A 27,907-nucleotide genomic window follows, 5' to 3' on the forward strand; every position below is an offset into this window, starting at 1 on the left:
CTTCGGTACATTTAAACGTTTCTCGTATTCTATTTGTACGTTTCGGTACACTGTTGACCGTAACCCGAGTTCGACGGCGCGTTCTGACGCGAGTTCGATCATCTCCAGCTGAGAACACGCGATGCATCGTTAATGCGCGTGCAAAACTTCTCGCAAGTTAATCCAGGAACGATGCAAAGACGTTTCCCCGGCGTATGTCCGGCATTTAAGCGGAGTGCAACGTTCGTCGTGCGGATTCGCGCAGCGCTGAGGATCGTCCGTGTGCGAACCGCCAGAACTCGTGTTACACATCGTAGAAGTCTGTTATTGTGCAACTCTGATGTTATACAATTATCTATTACCGTTTCTCCGCGGATACATAGTCCCGGCGTAACGTTTTTACATGCCCGTACCGGTCGAAACTGTCATCTATCACTAAACAGTATTCTTTGGATCTCTCGAGATCCAGTAGAATCGCGTGCCGAGCTATTGTTTTTGCGTCGCTCCTGTAATAATAGAAATCAACTGTTTTTTGGAAATGTGAATCGATGTTTAAAAATGTATGAATCGATAAATAAATAATGCATGGCATAAAATAGCCCGTTTGTATCTGTGGATTAATTATGGCAGTTGTTGTTCTTTTCGCAACTTGTGAAGCGCTTAGATGTTTCGCATCGGTGAGAAGTGCTTCCGGTACTTTTCCCTCGAATCGTGTCGGCGACCAGCAAGGGATTGCCGGGGCTCGAAGGGTGACAAGATTCATCGTGTCTCCCTCCCTCCCTCTCTCTCTCATTGCATTCTCCTACTCTCACCCCTCTGCTTATTCAACCCAGAAGGTGTAACACTGTTGGTGATGCGCGGAGACGATACCCGGCGGAATTGAGCCCGCTGGAGAGTAAGTGGGGGAAGAGGTGGAGACACATTAACGAGGCGAGCAAGGCCGCCATGTTGAGTCACTCTCGTTAATTTTTGTGCAGAGGCATCGCGAATTTTTTCCCCGGTCCGCGCGCTCTCGGAAGGTAGCCGCGCTCAAGGTTGTGTGCCCGGGCGCGCATCGCGGCCGCGGTAAATCGTTCGGCCAGCGGATCCCCACCTTTCCTTCCCTTTCCCTCGGTTTGCCGGTTATCCCGCGTTCGGTCGCGCACGCAACTGTCTTTCTCTCTTCCCTCATGCTTTCCTCGTACCCAGTATCAGCGGCACTCTGTAAAGCCTTGTGCCCACGATGTTAGAAATCGGTCCGAAATCTCGAGCCGAGAATTGCGGCTAGTCAACTTGCAGCTTTGCCGTAAGAGCGTAAGTTGATTGGCCGCATAATTCTCGGGCCGAGATCTCGAACCGATTTCTAGCATCGTCGACGCAAGGATGCGAACGTCGAGTCCAATGGTACGTATAAAATCACGTTCGATTTTACTCGCAAATGCGGCTACTTCATTCGTTACTTTCGTGAAGTTTAAACGAGTTTAGTTGCCTAAGTATAATTCTTAAATATTTATCTTATAATTCCTCTTTTAAATCTTAAAGTAGTAGTCGCAATAATGTACTCGTATGTATTTTGATATTGACGAAAAAAAATGAAACTTCGAACGATTAGTGATCCTGAAAATCAGAAAGACATCGCAGCTCGATAATTAAATAGAGCGTCGTCGCCCGTCGGTGATCGAGTTCCCCTACTGCCCGATCTCTGGTTTTCGTCTTTGTCCCCGCGCGCAGTGCTCCAATACAGAGAAACAAATCCCCTTTCGTGCGCATTCGAAAACCTGCGCCATTGACCACTACTTGATTGCTTTGGCAGACCCGTGTTAACGAAAGGCGCCTTCGTGCGCGTTCATCAAGATTCACGCATCGATTCTCATTTCGTTTCATTCGACATAAAGATTTCGATTTTGTCCTCAGCCAGTGCGCGGGTATCAATTCCGTCCTTCCTCGTATCGTTTTTGTCCTTTCCGTAATAACGCAACGATACCCGTCGCCGCGGCGAAGTACTTACGCGACTGACGAGCGGGATCGCGAGCGCGTCTGCTAGTTCGTCCCACCGCGCGTGCGCGAAGACTCCCTCCCTTTCCCGCCCCGTCGGGGAAGGCCCTCGGTCGCGGTGTCGTTACTTGCGCGTGCAACTCGGGCATGGTAGGTGTTCCCTCCCAGCGTCGCGGAAAGTAGCGTGCCTTGTGTCCCCCGAGCGATGGAACGAGTTCGCGGCGGACGCGTGCCGGAACGCCGCGTACGTGCGTGATCGTGGAGCCGCGAGTCGCTAACCCGCGCACGCTCGTTTCGGCGGGCCAGCGGCCGTAGAGCGACCCGCGCGAACGCGCGGCGGTGCGAGCGGAAGACGCGACGGCGTGAAGCTGGGCAGGCCGAATCAGCCGGGCGGCCGGATAAACGCGCGCGCACTGACCGCGGACGAGCGTGGTGCACCGTGTCATCGTCGGGCGAGCCGTGGCGACGGGTCGAGTTCGGTGGGCGATCACAGTGCGCGCTTCTCGAGCGATAATAGCGGTGGTGCGGGTCGCGAAGTGCGCGAACCCGAGCGAGGTGTAAAGAGTGCAGGCAAGTCGGAAGCGAGCGGAGCGGGGAGGGCAGGAAAAAACGACGATCAAACGGCCGGCGAACGAAACGTGCGCGCGCGCGCGCGCGTCTCGCTTTTCGTTCCGTTTCGTGGTGTACCTTGTCGATAAACATTTGTAGAGTAATATCGAGAGGAGGAAGAGGGGAGTCCAGAAGTCCGACTCGCATGTCCGCTGCACCGCACGAATTCGTGTCTATCTTCGACTTCGTAGGTACGTATCGATACGTAATGGACGTATAATTATTCGTAGCGAAAAAGGGGGACGGGCAGGGAGGGAAAAGAAGGCAGAGATAATGGAACGATTCAAGATGTTCCGTTGGTCGGGAAAGATGCGATCTGAAGTTTTCTCAATTAGCGATTGCGGAAGTTTCTTTACAGAATCGTGCTTATCGCGTTGGAATTGTAGGCACGGCTACATTTTTAGAACTTTTACATTATTTATGTGCACAATTAATAAGTCGTATATTTTATAATGAGGTTAATGTAAATTAAGATTGAGAGTTTCTGTAAAATGTCGCATTTAATTTTTTGTTTTATGTGCTTTTATTTATTATCGTAATTTTATTATTACTTGGGGCACATTAAATTGCTTTCAACAAAGATTAAGTCCAAATTAGATTTAATTAATTGAAAATTTAATTAGAACTTGAACTTCAATTATTGCCTAATTATGTATGAAGTATATATGAAATATGAATTATATTGATTAAAATATAACGTGATATTTTTCTCCATGTAATTATGCATTCAAGGTGTATCTATTTTCAATAGATAATTATTTTTCCAAATCACTTCTTATAAAAAGTCTTATAAAAATTAAAAAATTAATTTTTGTAAAATATTTGCTATGTATAAAATATATATTTACAATACACAATATATCTATGATTTTATCTTTACGTAGTGCGAGTTGCGTATGCACGCACGCACGCACGCACAACACGTACACATACGTATACACACATACACACAAGAGTACATAATACTAAAAATATATGATATAATTATATGTGCTTGAACTTGGCTATAAATTTATGAGTGCGCGATACAATTTTAGAAAATGCGAAAAACGTATTATTGAAAAATCAAACTTTCAGCTAATAATTCTTAAGAAGAGAAACAAATAATTCGTGACCAATATTTGATTGTTACCTTTAGCCTACATACACTGATGTTTCATTTTCATTTGTGTCGCGATGAGACTCCGAAATAGGCCGAAATGTTGGCGTGTGTACTTGCCAATCTTGTTGAGATAATTTTAATAGATCTCTACCGATATATGTTCGGATTCAGGCTCTAATCAATCTCCTCTCCTTTTTTCTTCCTATCAATTGTGTCAAACAATATAAGACAACAACGATCAGGAACGATTAGAAAGTTTACGGGACTTCAGAAATAAGTAAAATGTCGAATCTGGGTTACGTTCCGAAATGTCCTCCCTAAGGAAAATTTTATTTAATGGCCGTTCCGAAAGCTTTTCGAGTATTTCCGATTGGTTCCGATTCATCACTCGAGGAGGGTGTCCCAAAACTGAGAGAAAGCGTTTCCTCCATTCGTGTAAAATTCTTATCTGCATTCTATGCGAGTGAACAAGGAATTGAATGGCGACAAGAAAAGTTCAAATTACAAGTTCTAAAAGTGCAAGTTACAAAGAAATGGATAGCATTCCGGTTATATTTGAATTTAATATGGGGGCCTACCCGTAAGTAAATGCAATGAATTACAATCCTATAAAACCAAGCAAAGAATTATAATTTTGTTTGACAAAATGTGTAAGAATCATATCTTTATTGATGTAACTTCAATTGATGTATGATTCCTGTTTATAATTTAATACTATATTTAATATTATTATTTAACATTAATGTTATTTATTTTTTTGTATATCTGGGCACAATTCGATCGAGATAACTTTCTAAATTAGGCGGAACGACTTGAGATCCACGTAGACACTTTCTTTTAATAAGTGTAGCAGCATCATCATCCGCTCATCTCCTGCATCTTCCTCTTCACTAATATACGTGCCGCGAAGAAGAGGTAACCAAACCGAAGACACTTCGTCGTGCCGTTTTAAATCGGTTTCAAATTTCTTTTCTCTGGCTAGTTGTCTTTTTCCCTTCAATGTGTACCAAAGCTAGATTTCTCTCATTTTTCTCACGCGCTTCGGCTATTTTATCTTCCTTTTCCCCTAAAAACAGTTTCGGAACGTAACCACACTGAGAAAAAAATGTAATTGATCCAACGAAATATCTTGCCACGGGGTGCCAACAAAATATATACTTATTTCGACAAGTCATATATTGAAACAAATATGTAGTTCTTGGATTACACACATGAGAATTATAATCCAACAATTATATATTTGATTCAATATATAACTTGTTGAAATAAGTATATATTTTGTTGGCACCCCGTGACAAGACATTTCGTTGGATCAATTACATTTCTTTCTCAGTGCATGGAATGCGACAGTCTCGTGTTCAAAAAGAAAGTTTGTTGCAAAAAGATTGTTTGTTGGGTGTGTTCCAAAATCCTACCTTGGTAACCTCGTTGCGTTGGAGTGATAAAGATACAAGAGTGAGAGTAAGAGAGAGGGAGAGAACCCGGGTAGAGTTTTGGAACACACCCATGATGGGGCGATGCCGAAAAAGACGCATAACGGTTCAAAGTGTGAATAATATCGGAAAATAAGAAATTCGTTTTCTTTAATGTCTAAACTCTTGTATTCTACTTTTAACTATCATTTGCTCTTGATTAGATAAAGACGATTTATCTTTCGACAAAATCTAGCGTAGTTCGACAGATGATCATTGAATGTGTTATCAGCTATTTCTTCTATTTTAAACGGATGTCTACTGTGTCTAGACTGGAGAGAATCATTATCGATGTATCTCATTTCTTTTCATTGCCCCCGTTTTTCTTTTTCCTAGATAGATATTTTTTCTGTATTGCCACCTGCGCCTTCGATATCGTTCTCCACGGAGGATTCATGCACTATATAATGAAATCATAAGAATAACTAAATTTATTAAAGTATCAACCAATAGTATCTTAGATATTTTAGTACATTTATTCACTTTGTAACTCTCGCTACGTTGCGCAATGCACAATCGATCTTAAGTGCTCAGGCATTCACTCAGTTTTTTTGGTATTGAATTTTATCATATTAAGTTCACAGTTTTGAGCGAATTCCTTAACATATAAATGAATAAATATAACGAAAGATTTCAGAAATTCATAAATTTTCAATCATCAAGACGTTCAGAAAAATATTGGAAAACCTCGAGAAATTGAGGTAGAAGATGAATTTTTGGAAGGTAAAAAAAATACTAGCATTGTAGGGCAGGACCGTATGACGTCATATGAGTAAGAGATGAACAAAGAAAGAAACATGAGCGACGGGAGCGCCTAGTTAGTTCTGATCTAGGGTAACATCAGGTCTGGTGATCCGCCATGATAATTTTTCCAAGTCATTCACATGGATCTCTTATCTCGCGGTCCTTATCTAAATTATTTCACTTTACATACAGCGGTAAAAATAATTTCACTCGTCCATGACACCGACATTAAAATCCACCGGAAATTATCCGAGCTTAGCTTCGTGATAACGCGCCAAGCGAACGCCAGTTTTTCCCTTGCCGAAGTCTGCGAAGTACTGCCGTAATACTGTTCTAAATTTAGACGAACGCAGGCAAGTTAATCAATCGGTCATTATCGGATTTCCGCGCAATGCCGCATTATTTAAGACGACGATGATGGGACGAATGACGGTCTCTCCGGTGGTTTATGTTTACGTGTGCGTGTCCTGACATAACTTGACGCCGCCGCGTGAAATTACGTGTATACGTTCCCGTGCATACGGGGAGTTTAGGGACCTTTGGGAGAGTACGCGACATCACGTGACATCGCATGCCGGCGAGTAAGACGAGGCGGGAGAGAAGAGAACTACGCACGCAAGCGCGCGTTTAAGGGGGGAGCCTGCTTTAGAACGTTGAAAATAAGGTATAATTTTACGAATTTTTTTGGAGAAACTATACAGCGGATCATTATAAAACTTTGATGCATTTATTAGTACATGTTTAAAGATAAAAAAAATTATTTTTTTATTTGAATATATCGCCTGTAGAGGTCGTCCTGGAGGCATCTTAGTGCAGCTGGCATTGTAAATTGGTGAGCATTCTCCTGCCTCCAAATTTCATCCAAACTGAAAAATTGAAATATTTTCTCGTTATTTATGAATTCCCATCGTCGATGAACCTTTAATATTCATAAAAACATTAAGTTAAACAATTATTTTTGCATGAAAAAGTTCAAAAACTTTGCCTAAAAATCGTACTTTTGTGTTCTAAGCTCCACCATTTTGGCACTTTTCAACTTTTTTCTTCTCTCTTTGGTTCATCGACGATGGGAATTCATAAATAACGAGAAGATATTTCAATTTTTCAGTTTAGACGAAATTTGGAGGCAGGAGAATGCTCACCAATTTGCAGTGCCGGCGACGCGGCTGCACTAAGATTTCTCCAGGACGACCTCTACAAGCGATATATTCAAATAAAAAAATAATTTTGTTTATCTTTAAACATGTACTAATAAATGCATCAAAGTTTTATAATGATCCGCTGTATAGTTTCTCCAAAACCAATTCGTAAAATATACCTTATTTTCAGCGTTCTAAAGCAGGCTCCCCCCTTAATCGGTCCGCTGCCGTACGTAAGGACCCACGTGCAATAGCGTCGGACGACCGTAGCTCGTAGCGTCGCGCGATGAAAACTGCAGCCTCGCGACGCACGGAGCGCTCGGATGCTACTTGCGACACGCCGACTAACGCAACGCGATAGGACAGGAGTAGGATGCCGCGCGCGCCTAGACGTGCACGATGTCAGTCGCGCATGGTTCCCCGTAGAACGCGCGGGATAGGTTGCGCGCGCGAAACGGCGGCCCGCCGAAAAACATCGCGAGCCCTCCGTGCCTGCGGCGGTCGTCACCGCCACCGCCGCCGCAGCCTGGCGGTGGGGACCCTGCCGTCGAAAAATCGATTTTCCGTAGGGCATAAGGGCGCGCGAGCGACCGGGAGGGCGGCAGTGGGAGAGGGAATATGTACGGAGACGAAATTCGGGAAAATTCGCAAGGTGCGAGGGAGGCGGGAAAGAGCGAATGAGAGAGAGAGGGAGGGAGAAAGAAGCGCGCGCGAGGAGGACGTGTGTGTGCGCGCGTGTGCGGGCAAGAAAGAGATAGAAACGGAGAGAAATTGGTTTCTAGCCTGTTCTCTCGGCACGACCGCGTGTGGGTGAGCGGCTAGCGTGCGGCCGTAGTAGGGGTGAGAGGAGAAATAATTAATGTGCGACCGTTCCTCTCCCCGCGCTGCACACCCCTCCTGTTTCTTGCTTCCCCTTCCCGTGCCCTCCGTTGCGCTCCTCTACCGACCTACCTACTACGGGTCTCTTGTACCGCTACGCTTAGTTGCCATTGTGCCGAGACGCCACTTCCGAGGTATCGAATTCAATTCTTCGCGATTGTGAGCAGCCTCGCGTTGCCTCGTCGGAAGAATCCAGGCACGCGATCGAGTGATCCGCCGGTGCAGCACGATCGTCGACGTGGCCGTTGTTCCCGCCGTGATGTTGCCGTCGTCGTCGTCGTCGTCGTCGTCGTTATCATCATCGTTCTCATCTCGACGCTCGTCGCCGTGAGGGACCTTCGTCGGCCAGTATTTTTTCGGAGAATCGCCCCTACCGGAATCTTTAAATCCGGTAGGAGTTAGGTTAGGACAGTTACTTCCGCAGGTATTGGCCGATCGTCCGTGCGTCCGCCCTCCCGCCTGCCCTCTCGCCCTTCTCCCAGCGCCTTTCGCGACGCTGGTGGCGTCGTCTCCCGTACGGATGTTCCTTTGCTCCGCGCGTCGTGCAGGATTCTCGTCCTGCTGTTGAGTGGCGTCGCGCCGTTCGAGTGCGGCAGTGCCCGCGATCTCGTTCTCTTCGCTGCGCTGATAATCCGCGAGCGGATCGGAACGACCCCGGGCGTCGTTCAGGCCGAGACGGCGGGACGGCGTTTCGGAGCGCGTACGGGAATGCGCGTAGGAGAGATTCGGTAATCCAGTGTCGTACGCGAACACGAATAAATACACTCGGTGCGTGCCTCGCGCGGCAGCCCGTCGCTGTCGTGTTTCGCCAGAACGAGCGGACGCACGGACGGGCGAGCGAGCGTGTACGCGTAGCCGATTATCGTCGTGGCTTTCGTAGCGCGCGTTTTCAAACGGCACACGATACATGGGATGAGACTCGTGCTTGTTGATCGACTTTACGCCTGCCTTGTAATTACAGATTGACCGCGGTCGAAAGAATGGAGGCCATGGATGACGGAGACTCGGTAGTGGATCTGAGTATCAGGTAAAAGTTGCCATGTTTGATGTTTTATGTTATTTCGCGATTCTCGCTTGTCGTGTACTTCTTATCCCGCCTATATCAGCGATCGCTGAGTAGAAACTAGAGATAACGTCGGAATAGGCAATCGTGGCGAATTATAATCGTGCGAATTACAGTTTGCAATAATTTCATCACAAATAATAATAATAATAACAATAAATAATATTACATCGAATAATATTAAAGCTTAAAATGGAACGCTGTACAATGGTAATTAATGATAATACCGCCTTTTATCCAAGCCAGTTTCTTATCAGTATCGCTTGTTATCATTCTATGATGAATGGAGAAGTAGGTTGTTGTTGCTTCTTAGCTTGATATATGCGAATACATTTGAAACAGTAAAGTTTTGAGGCTCACTTTGAATCCGTTTATAATATATGCGATAACGAATATTTACATTTAACAGATTTTAAGTGTGATACATATTTTTCAGCAGCAGCGGCAGGCGCAATTCTCCGTCTCTTCCCGTAAATTCTGACATCCCGTTAGATTTAGGCGTTCACTTTTCCGCCAGTTCTAACTTGGAAAACAACATGCCGGAAGCTCGTAACATACAGAACGCAGCACGGGGTATTCTGCCTCTCAAACGGCCACATGGCGACGATCGCAAGCCACGTCGTAATCTTAGACCTAGAATCGAAAGAAGCTATGCCGAGAGCCCTGATGAACCCAGAATGAATGGATATTTAAACGGAAATGCATCGGACAGTGATGAAGGTTGATCTAAATTTCTGCTTGTTTTAGTGATGAAAAGTAGGCAACCGATTTGTGAATTTTTATTTTAATGCCGCATTTATTTGCACGCAGGTGACATGCCTCCGTTGCTACCGATCAAGGAACTCTCATCTGATGAGTTGGCTGAACGAGAGAGGACACTCAGGAAGTACAGGGAGGAACTCAAGTCGGAGGAAATGAAACTGGTGCTTCTGAAGAAGATACGTCAATCCCAACAATTAAAGGAGAACATCGCGGCGGTGCCAAAAGTGCCCAGCAAACTACCGCCATCGGTAACGGTTCAGCAGGTGCCGCACAGGTAAAGTTCCGCTGCTTCGTCGTTCCTTGCTTCGCGACTTCCGTATACTGTGATCGAATCCAATCGAATTAAGCGTTTTTTCTCACAGAACGGGGAAACCGCCGCCACCTTTACTCAGAGGTCAACCTGCACCAAGTAGAAGTAGTAGTTTACATGCTCCACCGCCTAGCTTGGTATTACCACCGACAGCTGGTCGCAATACCATTTCCAGCACGGGAATGCCTCCGAACATGGTGATACCGCAACCACCTCATCCTCGGGGGAGACCACCTAGTGTAGCCGCGGCGACCGTGTCAAGCTATCACGCGCCGACGGACAGAACGGAGAGATCCACGAAAGACCCCACACCAGCCCCAGCGCATCAAGTAAGTAAGGTATAACGAATCATCCCTTCTTATTTTTTATTAGCCTTAAGTTTACGCGAAAAAAATCGGAAATCGTTGAAAGAACATTTCTCAATTAAATGATTGGAAAAGAACGCGTTTCTAACACTTTCACCGTTACATATCGCCAGTAATCGTGTTGATACACTACAGCGCGCGCGAACATCGCTGTGCAAACACTGGCCGGCTGTGAAAGTGTTAAATAATTTTCTAATTATAAACAGCATATATAATACACATTATTGTGTTTTTCTAAACACAAAGCTGCTTGCTGGATCACAAGAAAATAAAGCCACTGCATCCTTAAGCACACCTGTGAATTCGGAACAGGTACATTCATTCGCCGATCAATGTGTAATGCCTTTTCATCTGTGTATTTCTAAAAGCTGTTTTTTTCTTGTTTTTTTTTTAAATTACATTGATCATTTTGAGTAAATCTGTCGTGGCGTTTTAATTAAGCTTTATTCTCTGTTTATGTTTTTAATTTCTAACGACTCTTTATTTTAATAACAAAGCTATACTTAGAAGAGTAATCTATTATATTTGAAAGCTTAGTATAAGTTAACATGTGTATGAGTACATTAGAGCTAATTTTACTAACATCTCTATTCTATCTAAATATATAATTGTTGCAGTAAGAAAAATGCTGCGGAAAGAAAAGATCTTTGAAAAATATTCGATTTGCATGCAGCTATTAAATAAATGCAACATATTATGTATACATATATGCTTATTACTATAGATATAAATTTTGAAGAATTGTCAAATTCTACTCGAGATATTTAAATACAATACTGCTTATAGCGTAAATTCTCTTATATTTGTCCATCTGAGGCATTTGTCTTGTGTTACTAGGATACTAGCTGTATTATAATTGTATTTTACATCACTGAATGAAGTGTTTCTTATATTTTTCATAATGTAGGAGAGAACAACGCGAGACGAGACACCCGCTCAACGTCAAGCTGCTGCCAAGTTAGCTCTCAGAAAGCAGCTCGAGAAAACGTTACTGCAAATACCACCGCCGAAGCCACCGCCCCCGGAGATGCACTTCGTCCCGAATCCTTCCAACACGGAATTCATATATTTGGTTGGTCTGGAACACGTGGTTGATTTTATAACGAAGGAGCCAGCTGTACCGCCACCACCCGAGCCGTTTGAGTGCTCGCAGTGCAAAACTGATTTTACACCTGTGTGGAAATGGGAAAAACCTATGCCTGGTGGTAAAAAGGACAGTCCCAGGGGGCAACATGCAACCTTCCAACGACCATCAGCCGGTCGTGATCCCAGAGTCATATGCGAGCATTGTGTGACGACTAATGTGAAAAAGGCATTGAAGGCAGAGCACACTAACCGGTATGTTTTTTTGTGCATATCGACACATTACTAACGTAAAAGTAGTAGTTTTTTGTCTTGGATTCTTGTTATTCAACTCTTTGAGGATTAATATTGAAGAATTAATTTTATGAATTAATATTGATGAGTCTATTGATAATTAAAAATATATTGTACATAGAAAAAATTCAAAGAAAATTGCTCAATTATCCAAACCGACAGTTTAAATAATTCGTGAAAGTTTAAAACTAATTTTTTAAATAATTAACTGTAAAGAGTTTGATTTTTATTATTTCTTGCTTCTAATGGATGAGCTTATTTCGGATTACAGATTAAAGACTGCTTTTGTGAAAGCGCTACAACAAGAACAAGAGATAGAACAAAGGCTAGCGCAGACGGCGTGTCCGAGTCCAGATCCTCCAGCCCCGAAACCAGTTCCTAAAGCAGCTACTCCCACAAGAAGAGTGGCCACGCCGCCTGCACCACCACCGCAGGTACCGCCGGCACCCACGTTAACGCCGACACCACCAGCGCCGAAATTGCAGGAGCATCCTTTGGTGAAGCTGGCTGAAAGCGGAAAATTCAGCCCGCATCACGCCGCTGCTGCAGCAGCCTTGCAGCAACAATTGCTCAGAGGTGAGTGAAGCGTGTAAAGTTGTTAAAAAATATATTTAACTATAGTAAAATTATTAAAATATTTCGCATAAAAAATTTATTAAATTATTAAAAGTTTTCTAAGACATAAAATTGTTTTGCAGTATGTGGAGCATAAACCGATTCTTTTCGTCCAATGTTTCAGAACTAGCAAAGAATCCAGTGCCGGGTATACCGCATCAACCTCTTCCCGCTCATATGATGCCTCATTTTACCTCGATATTGTATCCCTATCAATTAGCAATGGCACAGGCTGCCGGCAGCAAAGGCCTTGTAGAGTTACAACGACAAGCGGCGGATATACAACGTCAGTATCTGCTCGACATGATTCCGTCGCAAGCATCCCAAGCACAAGGCAATCAAGCACCACCGAGAGCTCACCCGCACAACTGGAAAACGTAACCGGACGCATTTAAAGGATGACACGATAGTAAATGCGGATAAAGATAAAAAACAGTGAACACATGTGATGGAAGACGGAACAGCACGTGATTCCCAGGTGTGTGCGTGTTTCGTTCCCAGAAAGGGAACGTCGGCGGAGTGTGCGATTGGTCGTATGCATTTTTGAACGTTACGCCAATCGCAGCGTTCAGTATCTCGGTTAAGATGAAGCTCAAGTTGATGCGTTGGGGGAGGCGGATTCGTTAGTACTGTATAAAGAGTAAATAATCGTTGTGAATATGTCAATTGACGTGTATGTTTAATGATTTTATTGTTATCTAAAGGGTCGAGATTTCATTTCCGTCATTGAGCATACATTTTTAACACTTGAATATGAATATTTGATTATTCAGAGAACAACAGAAGAATGACATTTTAAAATCGCGATTGTACGTTTCCGCATGATGAAATTTTCACACAATATATTATTATTATTTTTCATTGTCCACCGAGTCCACAAATAATCTAAGTGTATCGACGACAGCGTATTATTACATGAATGCAATCGCTTGAATTATTGCACACGGTTACTTGACTGGCTGTTGATGAACGAGCGGATCGTCTCGCCATTATTTTTTTTTTCTTTTTTCCATTTCGTCTACATCGTATGCTCCACACGGAAGCGAGTTTTTCTATCTTTTATTTTTCTAGCTTTTATTGAATAATTAATTAAAATCAATAAAACGTCTCCATTTATGAATTTTTACTCATCTTCTCTCTTTCATTTTTTTACTTATTTATTTATAACAAAATTAGTGATATTTAGCGAAATTGTGAAATGGGAACGCTCGTTCGTGCAACATCGCAAGTCCAGTAGCTCTGTTTTACAATATAATATAAAGAACCAAATAGACATTTGCAAGGCACTAAGTAAACCAATAATAAATGTAAAGTGATTTACGAAAGTGGGATAATTAATGCAATATGTGTTGTAAAGATAACCGCAGACGAGGAGGCGAGTGCGATGCAAGATTAGGAAGTTGATGGAAAAAAGGATCTTCTTAGGCCCTTAGATTGATAGTTAAGTCGATTTTTGCCGTTGATCTCGAGGAGTCTTGCGATCATCGGCAGTACCTGTACTATCTGTATATCTCATTATTTTCTCCGAACTGTATTTTTAAGACGAGTTAAACACAGGATAGGGTTGTAGGTAAGAGGAAAAACGAAAGAAGACGATCTTTGTAAAAGAAAAGTACGATATGTACGTGTGAGTGATAAAGCATGTGAGGTGTATAGCAATTTTTTTTCTCTCGATACGCAAGGTGTAGTATGATTTTTTAATGGGATGACACGAGTGTCACTCGCGCACAAGTATTCTCCTATCGAAATTGTTAAGTCGCGCATCAAATCGAATCGAATCGAATTCGCACGTGCCCCGCAGAACGATGTGCGAGGTATACGCGAGATTTGACTTGCGCCTTCGTTGAACACTGAAAATAAAAGACTCGGACGAAAATGGTGAGGATAATCACGGAATTCGTCTTTTAATGCAGCGCGATTGATTTCACGTCACATTCGATGTAAAAGTATTTAAAGCTCCTATTAGAGAGGGAAATACGTAATCGAGATTTTGCGAATTGTTATGAGATGGCGACCGCCGGATTCTTACGACGTCCTTTATAAATCTGCACTTAAACGAGTTAAACGTATCCGGCACTTATCCCAGCAATACTATTAATTATCAATACAGCCCCTTCTCCCCTTCTCCGCCTCTGATAGTCTGATTTCATTCTGGGCTAATCGATCTTGGTCATACATTTTCGAATCAATTAAATATATAGTACTATAGTCTTGATATTTCTTGGTATATGATACAACTTAATAAACTAAAATAGTGCATAATCGTCTCTCTTTGTATTACATGATAGATTTTGAACTCGTACTTGATATACATGTACACCGTAATAAGTCTACGATCGCATAATAGATCAAGATCTGTGTTTTTTGTGTAAGAGAAACCGTAATAATGTTGTCAACTAATTGCTGTCATCGAGGCACTACCGTCGTCGTTTTCCTAAGACGAAAACCAGGTGCGAAATATAATGACAATGTGAAGGAGGAGAGAATATAGACACAATATATCTTAGAAGCTTGAATGTATTTCCCCAAGAGAGAATGGAGCAATATTTTGTATAATTTTGATAATTGAAGAATTTATTTCTGAACCATCTTAAATAAAACAGAGGTTGAAAAGATTTAAAGTTACAAAATTATAAAGATTTATGTATGTGTGTAAAAATTAATATATTAATATACAATTAATCTTTTGTTAAACATTTCATATTATACATAGCAGTGTATGTATAATATTTTTTCTATATTTTAATTTAGCAATTATAATTGATAGTAACGGTAGCTAAAATTGCTAAATATATTATATTTTGAAAGTATTTCGCAAATTATATATGAGCATTCATAATAATGTAAAATAAATGAAACAAAAGTTTTGCATACTAACCCTTGTATGAATTACTACTTTTAGAAAAATTAAAAGTAACTTTAGTTATAAACAAATATTGACTTGTTGCTTAAATATCTTTATTTTTAAATACTTGTAATTGTCAAAAATTCTAAGATTGTGACATTTTTCAAAATTGTGTTGATCAGCATTAAATAAAATGTATTTGCAAACATTAAACGGCAAATAACAAAAATATAAGATATACGTTTGCGAAATCTCTCTATACAATTACCTAAAGTTTACATATTTAAAATTGTTATGCACAAATTCTGTTTGACACAGCACTGTTATTAAACCTACCTCATGTTTTATTAGATTGATATTAAAAATTAATTTTAGAATTTAGAATGCAAGATATGATTTGGTACAGACTGACAAACTAATTAAAATATTTTATAGAAACTAACATTTCCACGGAAAATGTCAATCTGGATTAAGAAATTGGAAAATATACGATTTTTAATGAAACTTACTATTGGAGATTTCTCTTAAGACGGTTTGAGAATAAACTCTTCAATCTCGCATTAATTTGCAATATGTTACATAATGGATGAAAGAAATGGATATCGCGGAACTTGAATTGCTCTCTGTTTGATGTGCAAAAAGAATATTATAAACTTTCTCTATAAAATTCTCTCTAACGACACGAGGATGTGCCTCAAGTATGACTCTTGGAATTTATGTCGATCCGATAGAAAGCAAATCATTAGGATCATCATCATCATCATTATCATAATCATTATCTGCAAATAAATTGACCACATCTTTCGGTAATCAGACCGCGTCTTGTTTTTCACAAAAAAAAAGATAATCGATATGTTTCTTTCTCTTCTTTTCTAGTCTCGTCTTTGAACCTCTGTGTGGTGCTGTTAGCAATTAAGCACTTTTAAGTGCGAGAGAATTTTATATCCCGCGAAAGACTTCTCTCTACACAACAAGAAACGAGGGATGGCGAAACATTTAGCAAAAACTATTATAGAATCCTAAGGCGTTTGCGAAAGTGAAAGAAAAAGAAAGAAAAAAGAAAAAATACGAGCCGAGAGTGGCCGCGCGTTTTATGGGGACATGAACATTTCATTATTAAATCAAACTGTTGAAGACTGTGTGACACGCGCACATTTTTTATTTTGTCACGAAGAAATTATTATATTGCGAAATTCGTATGATGGTCTTAGAATGTCACTATTCGACCGAGACGCTCTGTCCCCATGATTTTTAGAATAAGTGGCGAAATAAAGATTACCCAATACTCTGGAAACTATACGAATAAAGCTTACCAATGATTGTATTAAAAGATGATGTTTATTTATCTTTTATAATATTTGTTTTATGTTTCTCTTGCATTAATGTATCTGCGAGACTTTTCTTAGTGGTATTTCTAATTATCTAATTATTTATATTGGCGAATCCAGAGTTTTGTGTGTTCCATTATGGTTATTCTTTTAATTATTCAATGTCTTGCCAAGAATCAAAAAATAAAATGCTGGTGGTATAAACCTATATATTCACAGATTTTATAAATTTATACAGAGTATGAATTTACAGATTTGTAACCGATATATAACTCGATGTATAGAGTCATAAATCGAAACTTTTTTTTCCTTTCCAAGAATGTGTATGCTATATTTTCTCGAAACGCGCTTGAAATCTATTGAGTATTTACGTAGTCGATAATTACAAATTTAAGTTCAAAATTACAAAAATTTAATTTAGGTCATCGGGTAACTACAAATTCGCAGAAAAATTCTCTATTATCGATTTGAAATCATATTTTGTTTTATAAACATATATAACAAACATATATAACATATATAACAAATAATTCGTATGTAACTGTAAAGAAAGACAATTTTTATCTTTGTTTCTAAACTAATGTCACGTATTAAGTAAGCAAAATTATACATATTATCTAAGCAATATACGCAATAAACATATGTCTGCGAATTTGTTGTTTAGATTACAGTATCGATTGTAGAGTCAAAGCCTTCATTTAAGCAAAGTCATCTAGAAGTAATCAAATAGGACCAGTTTAACAACTCTGAAGGTAAACGCTATATTAAGAGACACGACGTAAAACTTTGATTACGCAACTTGATAATACGGTTATTGCGTTCTTTATTGCTGCTAATATCTGGTGCAATCGCGATTAAACCTCGGCAATTAATTCTGATTATGATAAAGAAGACAAGCTGAGTATTTTTATCAGTATTTTTATCGACTACCCGATGATCGTCATGGTAAACTATCACAGTTGGGTCATTGCCGAAAATCTTGTGACACGGTTAATCCTGCTTCGTTTCGTTGTATTGCGTTAGGCATTTCTTAAAATGCTTTGCGCAAAAGGGATACAACGTTGGATGGTCGCACGTCCTGCAGGCCGCTGCGAGATGAGAGCAGCATCTCAAGCTTTCACGGCAACAGGAAGCCCACAAATCAGGCCCGGCAGCGGCGCAATCATAACAGAAACAATCTCCTGCAATGAAATGCACATATAAAAAAAGGACCATTTAACATTCATAATATATATATTTTTAAAGTATATATCCTGGGTGTATCTCGAATATTCGTGGAATAAAATAAAATTTAATGTGCTGCTGATATTATTTTACATTTTTTTTTGCGAATTCTTCCACCAAAAACTTTTCAAAAATTCTAGTCTGTAATACGATTTTCAAATTAGTGGTTGTAGCCACAAAATTCCGAAAGAAATATTTTATGTAATGCATACGTATTATGTTATCATATGTAGTACGTGTGTGCATTTGCATTATTTTACATTACATTTTTATATAGAAATATCGATATATCTTTTATAAAATTAAAATTTGAAATTGCTACTAAATATGCCGTTAGAAATCGATGTATTAAGGATATTTCCTCTCATTGCATCTCGCGCTGCATTACTTTCTCTTGTCCGTTGTATATTTCATATCGTCGTGTCTTGCGTATGTCGCATAACGCACCTGAAAGTCTGTGACGTAAACTTGATCATAATCATTTGTGTACGTATATTATAGTAAAGTATACAAAATAAGCTGAAAAGAGTTTTCTGGCTCGGATATTGCACGTGTGACATTTTTACTCGAGAACTAGTTGCACACAATCGCGACATACGAAAGTTGTAATACTTTGAGAATCACTGCCTCGCGTGCGCTTTAATATCTACGCATTATTTGAAAGTACTTGTACGTTTCTTGTGACAACGTGTCGTCCGGCAATTAAACTTTCTCAAGTTTATTAAAGTAATAAAATGCAGCAAGCGTTGGCATACACAACTGCTCCGTAAAAATCTCGCGCTTCCAGATTTATCATTGTAATATTGTCTTTGACATTATTATTCTTCGATGTTGTCGCACAATTATCTTATAATAACTTGCTCAGATTTCCGCCTAAATAAGAATCTTATAATCTAATCTAAAGAAGAAATAAGAAGGAAAAAACGAGCTAAATCTTTTTTCACACACGTTAATCGGAGGAAGATGCACAACGTGATTTTCAGATTGCACTGCTCTTTTGCGGAACTCTCTGATCTGTGATACCAACCGATTATGTCATCCTACATTATTGTGTTAAATCCTATTGTTCCGTACGGAATTATTTAACTTTTATTTCTAAAATACAAAAACAATATATAATATGCGATTGTAATATTATAAATATTGCTTCTACATGCTCGTACATTTTTGCACCTGACATTTTTTAACTATCGGGGCATACAATGAGGCATTAACATCGCGTTGGCGAATAGTCATCTGGGAGCGGCTATTGTCAAGGTCAGGATCTCTATTGTTAAAGAGCGAATAGCGATGTTTTTCGTAACAGTGTGGAAGCTCGCTGACAGCATCGTATGCGGATTGCAATGCGGTTAGATGCGTGCAATCTCGATCGCTAGGATTTACCTCGGGGACAATCAACCGATCGACGAGCCTCGGCTCTTCGGCATTCCAGGCCTTCTTCACCCATGGGACAACTCGTGAACGATGCCTCGATGGTGTTTTCCCCAAGTATTGCGTCGATCTAAAAATATCACCATTATTTGTGTCAAATAGTTAGCCATCAAGATATAAAGTATAATAAATCAATAATAATGTAAATAAACTGTGAAGGCTTTCTAAATTTTATTGCATATTTATTTGATACATCTTGCGGAAAATTTTATTTTCTCTAAAAACAGAGTGATAAATTATAGAGGATGAGATGTTTAGTTTTATAATTTTAGATTGCATCTGCTTTTCAAAAAATGTGACCTGATCTTTTTCATAATGCAAAATTATATAGAATAGATCGATCGCTTCATAAAGTTATATTAAACTGGAACTATCTGAAAGTACCTAAAGAATGTGCTTCTGTCTATCTGTTCTTTTGAATCTTGTAAAGGTGGTAAAGGGTGCATGAGGACACTGTATTGCATAACAGCTGTGGGAGAGAGCTTTTTACAACCATTACTAGATATACGTTTGTAATATTATGGCTAACGTAATACATGGTAACATTTTCCGTATGCTGTGCGCGTAATCTCGTGCGACGCGACGGTTGCATCACGGGCGAAATCTTGATTCGCTCCCAAGAATTATAAATTCGAGAGGGACCGATCAGACGCAGGACAGTTTCACCTGCGCACATCTGAAGTTCTGAAAGTGCTTCCGCCGCAGCATCTTGTCAGATGACGCATGTATCTGTATTATTTCTTCTCGTAAAACTTGAGAGTTAGATATGTTCTTCTCGAGCTTCAGATCTCATCAGAAATCTAAATTATTATTTGTTAAACAATTCAAATTGGTTGTAAAACATCTACTTTACGCAGAAATTAGATCGATTTTTCTCAAATCGTTTGATATAATTTAGAGATGCTTAAAAAGAGTTCTAATTCCACAAGATACTTAGCAAATCTACATTTTCTATTTAATCAATACCTGCTTCAAATATCGGATACAATTTTTTTTGTTTTTTTTTGCTTTGAAGAACTGCAACATGAGAACCAAGCTTGATGTTCACATCCCATACAGCACGAAAACATTTCAGAAGTATTTCATCTGACAGATGAAAGCATCTTATAAACATTGCAAAATGTTTCTGCAACAGTTATGAGACAACTCCGGAATAGCAAAATGTCTGCGACACTTGCATTCAAAACCTTATAGAAAGGTTGCCGAAAGGTATAGATCAATCTGCAACCTTTCTGAAATATTGCCGAAAGATTATTAAAATAGCTGAAATCTTTTTGATATATTACTAAAGGTTAATTGAAATAATTTTGAAACTTTCCTATGATGTTGCACACAAATTACAAAGTTCTTATTAAAATAAATTGAAAATACTTCAGAAATTATATTTAAATTTATTATACGAGTATTCAGAAGATTGCAAATACTAAAAAGTTATAATAAAAATTATATATAAAATGTATTTATTATTTTTATTGTACGTTTTTATTTAATATTTGCAATCTAATTAATATAATAAATATGATTTCTGAAACATGCTTAATGAAAAAAATACATAATATATATAAGATGTATATAGATATGCATATATATCTATATATATAAGATATATAGATATACATGTATGTGTATATCTATATATCTTATATATATAGATATACACATACATAGCTAAACCAAGTATTCACCAAGTTTCCCTTTAAAAAGCGTGAATTGCTGGCACATTGACAAAGAGCCATTCTTATATTATATATTTTTCTTTTTCTTCCTCCAAATAGTTGATTAAAAGGAAACAATTATATAGATATATAATTCTCTGTTCAACCAACACTTATATTTGAAAGAAAAAAAGGATACGTGAAGATAATGCATTTTTTTGTCAACTGGTTAGCTTCACTAAAGATCGAATACTTAGTCTAGGTATATATATATATATATATATATATATATATATATATATATATATAATTTTACTTTTTACAATATTCACATTTTTTCAAATTTATTGCATGTGGTAGGTTTTAGAAACATTTCTGTTGCAACATTTCACATGACATATTGCGGAATCCTTTCAGAAATGTTGCATATGAAATGTGAAATCTTGAAATGATTTTAAAACCTTCCTGAAAGCTTTCCGTATTAATCGGTGCTGTATGGGATGGCTTACCTGTTTGAACGCACCCGGTTTAGAGAACATTTTCACCAATTTTGCGAGTGCGTTCTCAGCTTGCGTGTGATCCGAGACATCAGTCACATTCGTCGCGCAATGACTTGCGCGCGGCGAGAGGAACGTCGATAGGCAGATGAGGAATACGGACACGTACCAGTCACTGGACATCGCGTTGCTAAAACCACAGAAAAGGAAGAGAAATCGACGAGCTTCCACGCTCGTTTCCGCGTGATTCGAAACTGACGACTGGTCGTCAGCTAGCCGGAAAGTCGGTACTCGCCGATGTGATTCGCTCATTTGGTGGGGATATCCCACATCGACGTAGAGAAGCGTCTCCTCGTACGCGCCGGGGCATCATGATCGCAAAAGTATGTGGAGCTGAATAATGAATTGTACGTATGCGTCATGCGCCTATATTTATACAACTGAATAAAATTTTCTTATTTCTCCATTTAGAAAGATTGTTCGAATTTCTCTGAAACATTTAAGCGATTAAGTGTTTGAATATTGAAAATTCAAGTGATATATTTATTGATTTCGTTCGAAATTTATATATTATCTCCATTTGAACTCAGACGCTTCTCTCTTTATTTTGAATGATTCGAACAGTTCGATCGCGCGGTTCATTGAACGTTTTCAATTTAAATAGACCACGAACTACGTAGTACCTAGATCGCTAACGATTGTACTGGGACATGATGAGTTCCGCATTGCGCATATTTCGCACCATGGGACCGCGCCGTAAATTCATTAAGGGGATGCTGGAGCTGCTAGTGAACTATTTTTTCACTATAGCGATGGTAATTGCAGTTTCGAAAATTTTCTTTATTGCTTGTGCAGAATAAAAAATCCTTTTCCACAAATGAAGTATAGATAGAAAGAAAGCCCGCTCTACAGGACTTTATGTTCAAAATGGAAAAAAGTTAAAAACTTGCATTTGTCTTTTCTAACTTTTTTCCATTTTGAATATAAAGTCCTGTAGAGCGGACTTTCTTTCTATCTATACTTCATTTGTGGAAAAGGATTTTTTATTCTGCACAAACAATAAAGAGAATTTTCAAAACTGCAATTACCATCGCTATAGTGAAAAAATAGTTCACTAGCAACTCCAGGATCACCTCAAAAATCTATTATCTCATTGGTTACCATCTAGTAAAATGGTAATATTTGCGATTCTCACTATGTTGCGCGATACCTAATTATCGTCATGCTTCAGGGCGCAGTCCCATGGTGCGGAACGTGCGCAATGCGGAATTGGCGGAACGAAGTCCGTCCAATCACAGACGTTCCGCCACTGTAATCCGCTGAAATGTATTTTCCTATGTCCCATGCAGCAGAACTTGCGGAAGCGCAATTGGCCTCCGCCAATCACATAATTTTTTCCGTAGATTCTTCTGTTGTGTCTATCGGAATAGCGTATATTATTGGCGCGCACAAATTACACTTCCGCGTTTTCCGCTGCATGGGACATAGGAAAATAAACTTCAGCGAATCGGAATTACTACGAGTGTATGCACGTGAAAATGCATGTAGGCAAAACGATGAATTTTGAAGAATTGTTTATTGTCATTTGTGAGCTACTAAAAAGATTAAAACAAAGTTCGTGTATATTTAAAAAACAGGAGATACGTCGCAAAATTGTAAAACTGTATTTATTATACAGAATTGCAAGAAAAAATGAAAATATACAGAATCAACGGAAGTGTTGGGTACGAAGCATATTTAGTGCCGAAAGAAAATTGCTACAAGGAGCAAGCGATAATCTTGTAAAAGAAATGTTGGTCGAAGACAGAAAAATATATAGATTATTTTAGAATGCCACCTCAAATATTTGAAACGTTATTAACATTTGGTCCGACCACTCATCAGTAAAAAAATATGTTGTTCGAGAACCTATTTTGCCTTAAATGCGGCTCCTGATTATACACTGATAATACAATCTAAAACATTATACTTGTGAAGCCATTTACTGACAATACTATTTACCATATATTTTTGCAAAGACAAATTAAAAATCATTTTGCCTTTTTCCACTGGTAACTGGTAACTTAATTCCGCGATAAAATGAAAATGTGCGGAAAGAAATCGGCGGAACGAACGTAACAATGATCGAACCAATCACGAGCGTTCCGCCAATTCCGCATTGCGCACGTTCCGCACCATGGGACTGCGCCCTCAGGCTGAAGTTGCGTCAATGTCGGGCGCAATTGAACCACGCAATCGTGTCTTCACATTCATACCTCGTGGCTGTTGGACACTTCGAGAGATCGGTACAGCACGCGCATGCACGCAAGCGGACAGCGGGACAGCGGAGTTCATCCTGGTTCGTCCGCTTGTGAAATGTCAAAATGGCGTCTTCTCAGGACGCTTGGTATCTCTCGTTGCTGGGTCTGGCCGAGAATTTCCGCACGTCGAGTCCGCCGAATATCAAATCGTGCATCCAGTGTCTGCAGGCAGTCTTTAACTTCAAGCCACCGCCGCGCGTCGAGGCGCGCACCCACCTTCAGCTTGGCAACATCCTCCTTACGCACACCAAAAACATCGATTTGGCGCGATCGCACTTGGAGCAAGCGGTCAGTCGCTACTTCGTTCGCGCGCACATTGCGACCGGCGGGGCGAGCCTGCCTTCCTCCGCCCTGATCCGCGCTCGAGACACGCGCGATTTTTCTCATTTCGCATTGTCCTCCCGATCTAACCTCTCCCTGCACTGTCGATAACACAACAAACGAGTTTACATCACGTTATGTTATTGAGTGTCGGTTGAGAGTGCCATGTCGATTAGTTAATGATCTTGACATGTTTCCATCAGTGGCGGCTGAGTCAGAACATAAACACGTTCGACGACGTGAAGTTCGAGGCTGCTAGTGTGGTAGCGGAGCTGTACGAGCAACAACAACAACCGAACCTGAGTAAACCGATATTGAGGAAAGCGATCGAGTTGTCACAGCACAATGTCTACTGGCACTGCAGACTTATCTTTCAGCTCGCGGTAAGTTCAAGAAACCGTTCTGCGTCGTTAGAGATAGCACGGCAACAAGTTTACGATTAATGGACATTTTAGCAAATTCATGCGTCGGAGAAGGACTTTGTCGCGGCTAGCAGTTTACTCGCAGTGGGCGTTGATTACTCCCACATAAGCAATGCCAGTTACACGAGAGTGCTCTTTCTTCTAAGCCGATGTATGCTTCTGCTAATAGATAAAAAGTTTACGGAGGTGCACCCTCTTTTGAATTCAGCTGGCCATCATGTAGAAAATTGGCAGGGTAGTCCACATCAGAAGGAATATTTGAAAGTATACTTTTTGGTCCTCCAAGTGTGTCACTATCTCATGGCTGGACAAGTAAGGATAGTTGGGAGAAAATCAATTTATACAACACAAATTTATGCCAATTTTTATAATGTATATTGTTTTCCTGTGTTTATAAAATAGGTGAAAAGCGTGAAACCATGTCTGAAACAGTTGCAACAGAGCATACAGACTATAATGTCGCCTAGCTGGCCAACGGACGATGTCGTCACGGGTTCCAACATAGGAGACATGTTTATATGGATGCCGAAGGATCATCTGTACGTTTTGGTGTATCTGGTGACCGTTATGCACTCTATGCAAGCCGGATACATGGACAAGGCGCAAAAGTACACCGACAAGGCGCTTACTCAGATTGAGAAATTGAAAAGTGAGCCCGTTATCCGTTCTCCTGTTGCCTTTGCAATTAATCCACTTGACTCAACAATTAACAAAGAAAAAATTGATCTCTTTACAGTTGTTGATAATAAGCCTATTCTGTCCGTGTTTCAATTAATGCTCTTGGAGCACATAGTCATGTGCCGGCTTGTGATGGGAAACAAAAGTGTAGCGCTCGCGGAAATTTCTCAAGCCTGCCAGCTCTGCAGGCGACAGCCTAGACTACTTCAAGGCCACAGACCTCAATTACATGCGTTACTAGGCTTGTATGCGATGTCGATGAATTGTATGGAAGCTGCGGAGGCTCAATTCACCGCTGCGCTCAGAGTAAGTGGATAAAACTGTATTACGAGTTATAAGTTGTAACGGTCCAACTTTGTTTTTCACAATTAATTATGCAATTGCTTATATACATTTCTTTATGTTCCTGAATTCCTGCAATTTTTATTTTTACTTCTTCGTTTTCATGGACAAACCGTAGATTTTTAAATTACATGGGCGAAATAGGTGTATGAAAGACGAAGCTTGAAAGACTATCTCTTTTTCAGACATCACAGGAAAGGGAACTGTGGACGTTCGCAAATTTGAATTTAGCGATAGTGTATCTTCGAACAAAGAGGGACGCTGAATTGGGCGCGTTATTAGAAAGGATAAATCCAGAATCTCTGCCGTCTCATTCTCATTCCTTGAGGGCAGCTGCATATTATGTACAAGGACTCCAAGCATTCTTTGGTGCTAGATATAATGAGGCAAAGTATGTAAGACTCTTCTTAAATTTATTGATGAATTTTACATTTTCACATAGAAATAAAAGAAAGAAATGAAGGACGAAACATAACTAGCAATATTTAATAAAATTCATTATTATAAACATAAAAATGTAATTTTCAGGCGATATCTTAGAGAAACTTTAAAAATGGCAAATTCGGAAGATTTGAACAGACTCACCTCGTGCAGTCTTGTGCTTTTGGGACACATATTTCTCTCGTTGGGAAATAGTAGAGAATCGATGAACATGGTCACACCTGCGATGCAATTAGCTTCTAAAATACCTGATGTACACGTACAATTGTGGGCTACTGCTATTCTTAAAGGTAAATATGTGTCTACAAAGTCCAATGTGTAAGATATATATTAAAACGTACGTATATAATGTTAACAACTTTTCCATTAACTGTATGCACGTGATGAATTTTGCAGATTTATACAGGATTTGCGGTGACCCAACTCACGAGAGTGAGGCTTACCAAATGCACTGTACATTCTCGCAAACTCTTTTGAAGGATCACTTTCAGAGTACTCAGATGGGCGAGCACTCGCTCATTCAGTGGACAGATGGTCCTGTGCCTGCGTTGTCAACCAATCCACCACCATCTACGTCGCAAGCAATTCTCTAATGATATAAAAAGATATCTAGGTGTGTTTATTTACTCGAATTCTGTCCAGGATGTCTGCTGAAGCCATATAATTTATACTACTTGTTTATTGGATCGTCAAACAAAATTGGATTCAGCGCTCTACTCACAGTCTCACACAGATATATTAAAGGAATTATATTTATTGACGCTTTGAGAAAAACAAATAGATTTGATTACGAACGAAATAAAGAAATAGGACTAATGGATATTTCATATAATATCCAGACTTGTTTAATGTATGAGAACTTGCGAGAGTCTATGGCGACTAATTTATAGTTGTTTAATCGCGAGGCTTGATAGCGATTTATGTTATTTGAATCATCGAAATTACACGGCAGGGACTGACTACATATATATATATTTAGATCATTCATGACTTCCCCTTACTTCGGTTTGTACATTTTTAATTAATTTATGCATTACATTTTTTTTCTCCTTTTTTGTAGGATTATACTTTCTTTAATGAAATGCGTATGTGTGTAAAGGTTGTTGAAAAGAAACACTATTAACTTCTGGGATTAATAGCGTTGTGAGTAAAAGAGATGGGGAACAAACATCAAAATCTCTTTTTAGATTAAATTTTTTATATACTGAATTATATAATAAGGAAGAGATGAAATTGGACTAATTAATTTAAAATGCACACTTTAAATTTTAAGTTGGATGAACTTTACTCGAGTAGAATTATCAATAGAACTTTACTTTCTTATCGTGTCTCTTTTTCTAATGACCAAAGTAAACACTAATAATTTGGCTGTGGACACAACAGAATAACAGCACATTCATTAAGCGGTATAATAGAGAATGATAGGTATGGAAATTTGCAAGTCGATTAAAAAAAGCAAATTTTTTACCTATTGTACATTTGAGATGTTTGGTACATGTATTTTTATTAAAATGATATATGTATGTATTGTATAAGTATACAATAAAAATATAATTGTTATTAGTATTAGTTACAGTATATATATATAAATAAAAAAGAAAGGGGCCTTAGAATGTTGTAACTTAAACGGCGAAGAACTGTCGCATAAAAATTCTTTGCTTCGTTTAAATTACGCTGGACATATTTTGTACATATTTTTAGGAGTAACAGAATATACATACACACAACAAACTATGGAATAGAGAATGTAATAAAATACAGGTTTGTACAAATATCTCATCGTTTTTACAAGAGAAAAGAATATGCATACGGACTTTATTTCTCTTGTAGTGTGTTTCTTCACTATTTAAGCGTTATTAAGCAATATATGGGTGCTATCGTTCAGATGATTGACGTAATACGATCTACAACTGCTCTGGTGTCATTACATCGCTGTCGGAGAAAGTAAATTCAAGATAAACTGCTAGTAGACAATCTTTTGACGAGTTGAACAAACCAATAAAACTTTACACGATATCGCACGTGCAGGTTTA

At 39.4% G+C, this 27,907-nt stretch overlaps 3 protein-coding genes and 1 long non-coding RNA gene across 20 annotated transcripts; 2 read left to right on the plus strand and 2 right to left on the minus strand.

The window, feature by feature from the left end:
• The first annotated feature begins 786 nt into the window (after positions 1-786).
• LOC105277899 (transcriptional repressor p66-alpha) lies at positions 787-16,559 on the plus strand. Of its 17 annotated transcripts, none has more exons than XM_011336609.3 (10): positions 787-1,362; positions 2,662-2,753; positions 8,860-8,925; positions 9,398-9,681; positions 9,772-9,997; positions 10,086-10,371; positions 10,645-10,710; positions 11,306-11,736; positions 12,047-12,351; positions 12,515-16,559. In XM_011336609.3, exons 1-10 carry the CDS (start codon positions 1,342-1,344, stop codon positions 12,769-12,771), a joined length of 2,034 nt encoding a protein of 677 aa, XP_011334911.1. In that variant the 5' UTR covers positions 787-1,341; the 3' UTR covers positions 12,772-16,559. The 17 variants fall into 17 exon arrangements, with proteins under 17 accessions (XP_011334911.1, XP_011334913.1, XP_011334916.1 ...); XM_011336611.3 differs by having other exon boundaries at positions 788-1,362; positions 9,401-9,681; XM_011336612.3 differs by having other exon boundaries at positions 893-1,362; positions 10,086-10,362.
• Positions 3,110-6,570, minus strand: LOC105277898. The gene is made up of 2 exons (XR_893695.3): positions 6,071-6,570; positions 3,110-4,730 (listed from the first exon to the last, which is right to left on the minus strand). It is a non-coding gene; the product is annotated as an uncharacterized LOC105277898 (long non-coding RNA).
• A 196-nt stretch (positions 16,560-16,755) lies between the features above and the next one.
• LOC105277896 lies at positions 16,756-23,733 on the minus strand. Its single transcript, XM_011336607.3, has 4 exons — positions 23,626-23,733; positions 21,383-21,560; positions 19,171-19,288; positions 16,756-17,744 (listed from the first exon to the last, which is right to left on the minus strand). The coding sequence occupies exons 2-4, from the start codon at positions 21,551-21,553 to the stop codon at positions 17,554-17,556; spliced, it is 480 nt and encodes a 159-aa protein (XP_011334909.1). The 5' UTR covers positions 21,554-21,560; positions 23,626-23,733; the 3' UTR covers positions 16,756-17,553.
• LOC105277897 (MAU2 chromatid cohesion factor homolog) lies at positions 23,734-27,895 on the plus strand. Its single transcript, XM_011336608.2, has 8 exons — positions 23,734-23,958; positions 24,195-24,374; positions 24,447-24,725; positions 24,816-25,062; positions 25,150-25,397; positions 25,619-25,824; positions 25,962-26,164; positions 26,271-27,895. Exons 1-8 carry the CDS (start codon positions 23,734-23,736, stop codon positions 26,465-26,467), a joined length of 1,785 nt encoding a protein of 594 aa, XP_011334910.1. The 3' UTR covers positions 26,468-27,895.
• Positions 27,896-27,907: the final 12 nt, after the last annotated feature.

The sequence above is a fragment of the Ooceraea biroi genome, chromosome 1 (genome assembly GCF_003672135.1).
Source record: "Ooceraea biroi isolate clonal line C1 chromosome 1, Obir_v5.4, whole genome shotgun sequence".
NCBI lineage: Eukaryota > Metazoa > Arthropoda > Insecta > Hymenoptera > Formicidae > Ooceraea > Ooceraea biroi.